General features: G+C 49.1%; 4 protein-coding genes across 4 annotated transcripts; 3 read left to right on the forward strand and 1 right to left on the reverse strand.

The window, feature by feature from the left end:
• Positions 1-78: 78 nt before the first annotated feature.
• On the forward strand, positions 79-3,088 carry N7517_006923 (putative C6 transcription factor Prf; the record flags this gene model as incomplete). Its single annotated transcript, XM_056724653.1, has 6 exons — positions 79-394; positions 472-793; positions 853-1,372; positions 1,435-1,926; positions 1,981-2,232; positions 2,291-3,088. 6 exons carry the CDS (start codon positions 79-81, stop codon positions 3,086-3,088), a joined length of 2,700 nt encoding a protein of 899 aa, XP_056580903.1.
• Positions 3,089-3,885: 797 nt separating this feature from the next.
• On the reverse strand, positions 3,886-5,365 carry N7517_006924 (uncharacterized protein; the record flags this gene model as incomplete). Its single annotated transcript, XM_056724654.1, has 3 exons — positions 3,886-4,575; positions 4,650-4,962; positions 5,025-5,365. 3 exons carry the CDS (start codon positions 5,363-5,365, stop codon positions 3,886-3,888), a joined length of 1,344 nt encoding a protein of 447 aa, XP_056580904.1.
• Positions 5,366-6,184: 819 nt separating this feature from the next.
• On the forward strand, positions 6,185-7,743 carry N7517_006925 (ribonuclease P protein subunit p40; the record flags this gene model as incomplete). Its single annotated transcript, XM_056724655.1, has 7 exons — positions 6,185-6,328; positions 6,390-6,534; positions 6,665-6,727; positions 6,801-6,902; positions 6,957-7,100; positions 7,165-7,504; positions 7,554-7,743. 7 exons carry the CDS (start codon positions 6,185-6,187, stop codon positions 7,741-7,743), a joined length of 1,128 nt encoding a protein of 375 aa, XP_056580905.1.
• A 335-nt stretch (positions 7,744-8,078) lies between these two features.
• Positions 8,079-10,219, forward strand: N7517_006926 (uncharacterized protein; the record flags this gene model as incomplete). The annotated part of the gene is made up of 2 exons (XM_056724656.1): positions 8,079-8,259; positions 8,313-10,219. 2 exons carry the CDS (start codon positions 8,079-8,081, stop codon positions 10,217-10,219), a joined length of 2,088 nt encoding a protein of 695 aa, XP_056580906.1.
• Between the last annotated feature and the right edge of the window lie 108 nt (positions 10,220-10,327).

The raw sequence follows: 10,327 nt of genomic DNA on the forward strand, positions 1-10,327 counted from the left end.
AACTAGACTTGGCCATTAATTCATCCACTCGAATTACTCAGCCACTGCATCGTAACATCATCTACAATCAAGCCCGCTATGGCGGCACTTCCGCCGTCCAATTTTGGACCCGAACTGTCGCAATATTCCGCAGAATCCGACCCGTCTCAAATGGAATTCATGCGCGCTGAAAGTGGCACCGCTGCCGAAAGCACTAGCACCGGAGAAGGGAACTTCGTTCCCCGCCCCAAGCGCATCGCATGTGTTGTCTGTCGGAGGAGGAAATTAAGGTGTGATGGGAGACGGCCGAGCTGTGGGACTTGTTCACGTTTGGGACATGAGTGTTCTTACGATGAAGTGCGCAAGAAGAGTGGTCCGAAACGAGGATATGTCAAGCAGCTTGAAGCGCGATTAGGTACGAACTCGTTGAGAACATGGTCACAAATGCTATATTGACAGTGAGCCGTATGCTAATGATCATGACTGTATCAGCTCAAGTAGAGACTCTTCTCAAAGGCCAGGATCCGGAACCCATCCAACGAACCTCCCCACCTCAACCATTGGAGAATGCATTTACAGCACCCATCGCCGATGAATCTATACTGGATTTGCCTGACCTCTCGGACCTAGGAGGACTGGGAGGCATCGGAGGTAATGTGGATAACTCGTTCTCATCTTTGGGCGACGCAGGCCAGCCAAGTCAAATGTTATATCCTCCGCTACCCACCACTCAGGGTGGCGGCAACCCTCAATGGGACTTGATCAGTTTAGGACTGGAGGAACCCCTTCCTTCACAGGACGTGATCGATGAACTGTACGTGTTTCACGCGGCTTTCTACTTGAACTGGTTTCTAATACAGTGGTGCCGTACAGAGAAGCTATATTCTTTGAGAAAATCTATCCAACCATGCCCATCATCCACCGCCCACGTTACTTTTCAGCCCTGACTCTCGCCCCTAATATGCGACCACCGGTTTGCCTGCGATACATTATATGGTGCAATGCCGCATCCGTCAGTGACAAATACTTCTTTCTGCATAATCATTTCTACCAGCGGGCACGCAAATATGCCGAGATGGACGAAATGAAAGGATTCGGAGAGAACATCGTCAGCTTAGCACATTGCCAAACATGGATATTCATCGGCACATATGAATTCCGAATGATCTTCTTCCCACGAGCCTGGCTGAGCGTTGGTAAAGCTGCAAGACTAGCACTGATGCTGGGATTGAATCGGCTTGATGGTGTTGGTCTCGATGTGAAGCAATCCATTTTACCACCGAGAGATTGGACAGAGCGCGAAGAACGCAGGAGGGTCTTCTGGGGCGCATTTGCCACGGATAGATATTCGAGTGTTGGAACCGGTTGGCCCATTCTTATTGATGAGAACGATGTCAGTATCTCTTCTTTAAACCCTCTTCATGACGTAGAGGGTGATAGGCTGACAATAATCAGATCAGGACCAACCTCCCCGCATCCGAAGAATCTTTTACCAAGAGCAAGCCACAACGAACTCTTCATCTGAACGATATCATCACTGGAGATGGTGTTTCTACACTAGCCCCTTTTGCATGCGTGATGGTTTTGGCAAGCCTTTTCGGTCGTAACCTCGTACACATCCATCGGCCTCAGCCCCAAGATAACGATCATGACCTCAATGGGGAGTTTTGGAAGCGCCACAGAAGCCATGATAATATTCTTCTGCATATTTCGCTCTCGTTGCCTGATCATCTCCGACTTCCAAGTGGTATGTCGGATGTGAACGTCGTTTTCGCCAACATGAGCATCCATACTTCAACCATATGTCTTCACCAAGCGGCAATATTCAAGGCCGAAAAGAACAAGATGCCGAATCAGATTACGACCGAAAGCAAGCGCAGATGCCTTGTCGCCGCGAACCAGATTTCGAGTACCATGAAGATGATCAGCCACGTTGATTTGACGAACGTAAGTTTCTATTGAGCTTTCTTGCCCAGAATCTTTTGCCCTAACACCTTGCAGCTAAATCCTTTCATGTCGTTTTGTCTCTATATTGCTGCTCGTGTCTTTGTGCAGTATCTCAAATCCCGACCAGAGGATTCGAGTGTCCAGTCCTCATTGCAATTTCTCGTCTCCGCTCTGAACGCCATGAAGAACAAAAACCCTCTGACCGAGTCCTTTCTTGTTCAATTGGATGTGGATCTTGATGGAACTGGCATTCGCGCTTTGGACGATAGACAGAAAACCAACATGGGTGCTGCACATTCGATGGTAGTATGTTTCCCTGGCTTGTTCCCCAAGGACTCATCGAAGCTAATCGCATTCTCGCTAGCAATCATACTGCCACGAAAATATCGAATGTACTCCTATGTATGACGTCCGTCAAACACAGCGGACCGCGAATAATGAATCTCCCCAATACAGTACCAATCGCGGTGGCAATCAACAGCCTATGCCTACCGGGTTGACGACGTCCCTCCCTAACCGGAGCAGGGATTCAACGACACAGCTCAACGCAGGATCAGATTTTAATGGCGAGGACATGTGTCATTTTTCGGGAACTTCCACTCGGGCGACAGTTCCAAACATGGATCAAGCCGGACCCCCAGGGGCCATTGTCGATATGGACATGGACTTCCCACCTGATTTCGGCAACCTCAGCGATAGAAATAACCCACCATCAGACCATCCCACCCCCTCAACCTTGAATTCATCCTCCAACACTTCCTATTCAATCAACGGTGCCGACGACCCATCACCCGCAAACAAGCATCAAACGACGAACCCGGTATATCCGAGTCAGGGGTCGGCCCCATCCTTTGACAAGGTCAATCCAAACATCATGCCACAAGGAAACACAAACCCGCAGGCCACTGATTTGGGTTCTATGGCTGGTCGGTTTTATCCAAGCAGCTCTGATAGCCCGTCACTTCCCACAGGAGCGTCGGGAATCTTTTCCGTGCCTTCTGCGTGGGACCTTCCCACCCCAAATCCAGAAACGGGCAACGAGGACTTTGGAAATCTAAACATGGAGGCTTTCAGTGAATCCCAATGGGCTCAAATGCTGAGTACTCAAATCCAGGGCGAAAATGGGACCAACGCTGGCTGGCAGAACTGGCGGCCATCTTGAGCGCAACACGTGGTGGATATACTTCCTGTGAAAGGGTCTTGGTTGGATAGTCCCCGATGTCAACAACTCATCAAGCTTGAGATTGTTGCAACAAATAAAACCTCTCATGTTGTCGCCGTACGGACGACATGGGGCGCTGGGCTTTGTGTTCCCTCAACCTGCTCAAAATCTGAGATCCTAGGCTCTCACTGACTATAACAACCCATCAAGGCCTTTAACAATCCTGGTCGGGATCTCACATGCGACTCGAAGCAAGTCGTCATCCTATTGGATACTTCTCTTTTGCTTTCGTTCTCCCCCTCCCCGCCCCAGGGTGAGATTCATATACGTGAGGCATTGGTCTCCTAGTTCCACAAATATTGGGGTCACTTATTACGATATTCCTGGATTGAGTACCTTCTTTTCCCGAGGTCGATTTACCAACCACGGAGCTGCACATCCCTTTGCAATCCTCTTGCCACAATATTCGAGTAAGGTGGCAGCGGAGAATTTTCTATTAGCCTCTGCTGTTGAATGATTTGATGACGAACGAATGAACGGTCTTTTTTGGGGTGGAACTCTTCACTCATACGGTTGAAATCGGAGTATTTGGAACCTATCAATTCATGTTAATAACCAATTACTACAATATTACATCAAAATGCTAAGAAATCTATTGATCTTACTCATTTTAATATATATTTTTTTTTCAGTACGTCCATTCATGATAAATTTCTGACAATAATCTACATCATCAGGTTAGGGCAAAAGAAAAAAAGGCTTGCCGAAGAAGAGGAAGGATAACACAATGCTCGGATCTATAGGCCACCACCAGCAGCACCGACAATCTTCAAGCCTCCAGCGCTGGAGCTACCAGGTCCATCAGTGGTAGTTGAGTAAGCCAGCCAATAGCGAGAGGGATGCCAAGCAACAGCAGAAACACCAGCATTGATGCCAGCAGTAGGAATTGTGTAAACATTATCACCAGACTCGGCGTGGAAGATCTCCAGTCCATTCCCACCACACCCAAGCTCATCGCATGCGCCCACAATGTAGCGGCCATCGAAGCTCCAGCTTACGCCACGGATGGCGCCACCATTCTCACTAGACAAAGTGCGACGACAGATCCAGTCGGTCGTGTCCCAGAGCGAGATGAGAGCGTCGCTTCCGCCAACTGCGAGGTATCGGCCTGTTGGGGCAAGCGCAATTGAAAGGCAGGCTGAGGTGTGGGCGTTGAGGGTGTGCATAATATCAAAGGAAGGGTAGGACATGATTTTGACCTTGCCTTCGCCAGTCGTCACGAATACATGCTGCTCCGGACGTTCGGGTGTCGGCATGCACCAGGAGAAAGTTGTCGCATTTGTTTGGACGGTCTGAGGGTGAGGGTCGAGAGCGGTGTATGTGGTTGCGCCGGGTGTAGAGGAGGGAAGGTTGAGAGCATTCACGCCATCAGGGTGGGTGGTAGGAGAGGAGGGGGATCGAACGGAGATAGGGATCAAGGTGTCGTCCTGTTTACATGTCGTATGTTAGTGACTTTGTACAGAGATCAAGTGTGCGGAGTCGCAGCGCAGCGCATGGTTACCTTCTTGCCGACGATCATTGTGCTGCCGTCAGCAGACCAGGAGAGTGTAAATGCTTCGCCGCCAACATCGAGACGGCTCACACATGTCTTGGAGCGCACATCCCAAAAGCGCACTGTACCATCAGCCGAGCAACTAGCCAGCTCCGCATCGCGGACTGGGTTGAAAAGAGCCTTCTCGATACCAGCTGTGTGGCCACGCAATTCGGTAGAGTATCGTACATGAGGACGCTCGGGGTTCCAGATTCGTAGAGTGCGATCTGCCGAGCCAGTGGCAATCAGCTGGCCCGTGGGGTTCCAAGCAAGAGTGCGGATCCTGCAGTTCCAGACCCTTGTCAGTAAATGAACGACAGCATCTGGCGCAAAATCCAGACTTACGTGTGAGAGCCGGGTCCCTTAGAAAGGGGATCTAAGTAGTTTTGAGTCTTCACGCCCCCAAACACGATTGGAAAGTGATCCTTGTGTAGGAGCTCGCGACGCGGAGCGGGCGCCATCTCTTCGTCTTCCTCCTCTAGCAATTGGCGCGAGACTGGAGGTCCACCTGCATTCGAACCAGCAGAAGAAGCAGTATCAGAAGCGAAAGTAGAAGCGATAGGATCTAGCAGCTCAGGCTCGATGCTATTCGAAGAATGATGGACGGTCGGAATTGGAGAGTACTCGGATACCGCCTTTGGACAGCTCGATACTGCCAGGGAATCCTTATCGGGTGTTGCCGCCATCACGATGGTCGCCTCAGGCACCCAACCTTTTCTGCCTACTGTATTGGATTTGGATTTTGCGTCCCAACTTGCGCTTCAATTGCCAGAATATTGAGAGAGAAATCGGGATGAAAGGAAGCAACAGGCAACAAGTCAGTGAGTATAGTACATATTTTGCCCATCTATAGGGAAGAACATTGAAATGCGTTTCACATCATTACATATCAAGGAACACCATCAGGAACCACACCATGGACATAATGGATTAGGCTAAAAGAGGCACTCTACAATTACTTTTTGATTACTCTACACGCCTTGTTTCTAGAGCCCTACGTTGTATGGCATAGGCACTGCTGCGATGCATTATGTTCTAATTGACAGTGGGTTTGTTTGCTCTATAGTAGATCCATGGTCATATAATATGATAAAAGTCTTTGAAGCGAATTTTAATATGGAAATAAGTGAAACTGAGCTCTAAGTTCAACTTTGAAATATCTTATGAATTAATACAAGTGCAAGGCTACATTGAGTCATTATACTCATTACAATATGGAGGCCGTTGATATTTTATTGATACCCTATGTCTTGATTTGACATACAAATGCCATTCAAACTCAATATATATAGTTTTCGTATAATATCCCTATATGGACACCTTGTTAAAATATCTCAAATTCCAATTCAAAATTGGAATGTGGAACGTTTGATAGCTGCAGCCTTATGGGTCCGATAAGCCCGAGCTTAATCGAACCTCACCCTTCGGCTGAAATTTAACCCTTCGAATCTCAAGAGCTGCGATTGTCAACGTTAAGCAGCACTTTGAAGGCTATCAGAGAAAACATGTTTGAAGAAGTAGATGACGCATCGCGTCGTGAAAAGTGTTTCACAACCGTCGCTCAACTGCCGGCGTTCATCGACCCAAAGCAGATCCCGGGCAAGAGATCGCCCTTTTCAACGATCCAAAATCATGCATTTGTACACTCAGTAGGTGGCCTGTGGCTTGATCTGAGAGATGAAAGGACATTTGACTGATAATTGGGTATAGGCCGAGGTTATCCTTCCAAAGGAGCTTTACTCACAGATCAAGCCGTCGCTCGAGACCAAACTGGAGAAACCTCGATATGCACGAGTCTTTATGACTCCTTTGGCTCTGCTTGAGCATGATTTCTTCAATACATATATCAAGTCAGGTAATTGTGCCTCCACCAGTTCAATCCAAAAATTCTTCCATATTTGAGTGGTTGTCAGCTGCGCAAGCATCAGACATTTGTGCCCAGAGAGTCAATTTCATCAAAGATGGCAATCTGATTTGGGATATAGGGAATATTTTGATGATATCCGAAGGACGCTCGGGTTCCGATAATGTCTTCACACTCCAAGATGGTTCGTTCCCTTGAAGCTGCGGCTGGAAGAGTATTGCTGTTGCGGAACCGAAAGTTGACTTAAATTGAAACAGGAGTACTTCGAATGGAATTAGGAAAGGAGATCTATGAGCGAACAGGTCTCACAGGCAAGCCTTTCCGCAGCGGCGGCAGAAAACATGCAAAGGAAAGATTCTGTGTGTACAACCAGAGCAAATGGGCTGGTTGAATGTTGCTAATCATGTCGTTAGTGGTAGAATTGAACTTACGGCTACCCTCGATGCTACATGGCAAAAAAGGGTTCGAAAGAATCGTCTGGGCATTCACCAATGTTCTGACGCAATCAATGGCCTGGCTCTTCCACGACCTGGAAAGCAATCCGGGTCCAGATGACGGTGAATATGCTTTCGAACCCCCCAAAAAAAGGAAATACCAGCAATATACTAACAGTAGGAGCAGTAAATAAGCCGATCAACAAGGTTCAACCTCAGTTGATGACTTGCGAGCCACAGGAAATTGATCACGAGCAAATACTCATTCCACCTTTTTACAACGGGGTACTGGAGGAAATGTCGGAAGTTGATCTCCAGGAACATTGTGGCGCCCTGTCCGAATGGATTGCCATGGTTCAAATGGCTTCTCCGCGAGTATCTGGGGAAGATGACGTTGATCCATACCTGAGTCGTTATGCAGTTCCAGAAGATGAAATCCAGGCCTCTGAGGCCTCTGATTTGATGAGCTTAAAATGGCATGGTTTGATATCGTCCCGGTGGATCATGCAGCTGTTCCTCAATTTATTGTAAGTCTCGAAAAAAGAAAAGTATGGTTAGGGGACTGACATTGCCCAGGCAAAGTACCAAGGTCAGCAATCTATCTTGGTTCGCGCTTTCCGTCGCTGCTCTGGGAAAAGAGGCCGTGGAAGGAAGGGACGGATTTACGGTTATGGCCCTTCCTGAACAATCCCAAAACGGCGACGGAACTGGTGGTCGGATGACTTTATGTTGGGAGTTGATGGGGGCATCAGTGACTGAACCCTGACCTAGCCCTTGCCCTTTGACGCCTACCCCATGAGGTGCTTCATGACTTTGCCCTGACGAACCTCCCACACTCCGTTCCTATTTCTTCCTTCCTGTTTCTTTCTCTCTCTTCTTTTCTCTCTCCTTCCTTCATACTTGTTGCATTTCTTCTCCACACATTCCCTACCCCATACATTCACCACCATTCATTTCATACAATTAGCTATGTAATAGCTATTAGTCCTTGCTTCCGCTCCAGCAATTGACACACTTTATTCATATTTTCCATTTTCCTTTCTGCACCGTCCTTAACCCACTTTACCTGTACTCTCATTCACATTTATCCTATCATTCGTTATGGAGGACCCCACCGTTATGGAGGAACCTACCCAATACTTTCTCGACGCCCTTGCCGAGGTGTCCTATGATGAAGATCCATCCAAGGCTCTCTTGGGTCTCGACGAATGGAAAGTACCCGAGTCAATTTTCCGCGAGGATGGTTCCTGCATGTCCATCTGGGAACTTGCTCGTGCCAATGGTAATACATCTTCTGATTTAGGGCTATCGAACCAAACTAACATGTGCTCCTAGGATATCGTTTCGAAGGAAAGAACGACCAGTTTGCCGGCTGCACTTTCGACGAGGCCTTTTGTGAACTCGGTGTAGACCCAGTCATTGGCCCATTGACTGAGGATCACCTGGAGCTTGGCCCTGAATTGCCTACTCCCATCGTGGCTGATGATGTGACCACACAGAGCACTTGCGCCAACCAGCCGCCGACCACAGTCTATCCGCTGGATACCCTCGTGTCTCTCGAAAACGCCGACCTGGGTCCTCCTCTTGCAGTCGTTAAACTCACTCCCGCCACTGATGCTCCAGTCAACCAACAGGCCCCGGTCACCATTGACCCAGCTGTTCAAGTCACCCCCGCCACTGATGCCACTGATGCCCCAGCCACCAACGTTGCTCCAGTCACCATTGATCCAGACGTCCAAGTAGCTCCTGCCACATCCGGTTCGGCACCTGGTACGGTCAAGGTGTTTACCTTGCCACAAGCCAAATCGTGCCCTCAACCTGCTAAGCGACCACCCAAGCAGAACGCCAAGCGGGCCCCCAAGAGGAAGCAAAATGACGAGTTACACAATACAAAGAAGAAGACAAAGGCGCAAAGCACCCCACGCAAGGCGAAGGGCAAGACAACTCTAGCCCCAGTCCCACAACCTCTTCCAAAGATTGCGCCTGCTCCAATGACACCAATTCCTGCCCCTATGACTCGTGTCCCTACCCCGACGACTCCAGTAACCGGGGTCACCAACAAGACAGCGGCCCATCCCAGTCAACAGCAGCTTCAAATCCAAGCACATCTTCGAAGCCAAGAGCAGTTTCTTCGTACTGAATGGCAGCAAATTCAGGAACAGGGAGCTCATCTGAAACAGCAGCAACCCGGGGATGAACAGCAGCTCCAGATCCACCGACAGCAGTGTCAGGTGTACCAGCAGCAGTTTAATCTATTCAAATACAAGATCGATCAGCACAAACAGCAAGTCCGTCAATACCGATATCAGCATCAGCATCAGCATGCAAGTCAACAAACCCAGCAAGCTCAGCAGCCCGCCCAGAAATTGCAAGCAGTTTATCCCTCCCCTCCCAAGCAGCGCATGCAGTCTGTGATGCAACAGACCCAGCAACTGCAAGTTTCAGCGGCTCAGCGAGTTCAACAGCCCACCCAGCAAATGCAACCAGTTTATTCCACTCCTTCCAAGCAGCGTACGCAGTCTGTGATGCCACAAACCCAGAAAGCCCAGCAGCCCGCCCAGAAAATGCAAGCAATTTATCCCTCCCCTCCCAAGGAGCGCATGCAGTCTGTAATGCAACAGACCCAGCAACTCCAAGCTTCAGCAGCGCAACAAGCTCAGCAACCTGGCCTGCAAATGCAAGCAATTTATTCCACCCCTCCCAAGCAGCGTGCGCAGTCTGTGATGCCACAAACCCAGCAACTTCAAGCAGTTTATCCCTCCCCTACCAAGGAGCGCATGCAGTCTATGATGCCACAAACCCAGCAATTTCAAGCTTCAGCAGCTCAGCAGCCCGGCCAGCAAATGCAAGCAATTTATTCCACCCCTCCCAAGCAGCGTGCGCAGTCTGTGATGCCACAAACCCAGCAATCCCAATCAGCTTATCCTACCCCTACCAAGAAGCACATACAGTCTGTGATGCAACAAACTCAGCAACTCCAAGCTTCAGCAGCTCACCGAGTTCAACAGCCCACCCAGCAAATGCGAGCAGTGTATTCCACCCCGCCCAAGGAGCACATGCAGTATGTTTCCTCCCTTTCTGCCGCTTCACCTAGCAAGAGAAATTTTCAATTTATGGAGAACATTGTGCCTACCAACTTTGTGGCCAACCCAAACAACCATCCCCGGTGGGGTCTCAGCCCTAATGGAGATCGAACCTACTTGAACGGACACCAGGCGAAAAAGGCACGAGTCTCGAAGTAGAATCGGGCAGATATGCTGTTTCTCTGGAACAGTCGTGAATTTGAATACTTTTTTCGAAGGATCATGATGAAATAAGGAGGTCGTTGAGAAGGAGAGATGGCGGAGGAT

This window comes from Penicillium concentricum (genome assembly GCF_028827145.1).
Source record: "Penicillium concentricum strain IBT 3081 chromosome Unknown utg000002l_segment0_segment0, whole genome shotgun sequence".
Lineage (NCBI taxonomy): Eukaryota > Fungi > Ascomycota > Eurotiomycetes > Eurotiales > Aspergillaceae > Penicillium > Penicillium concentricum.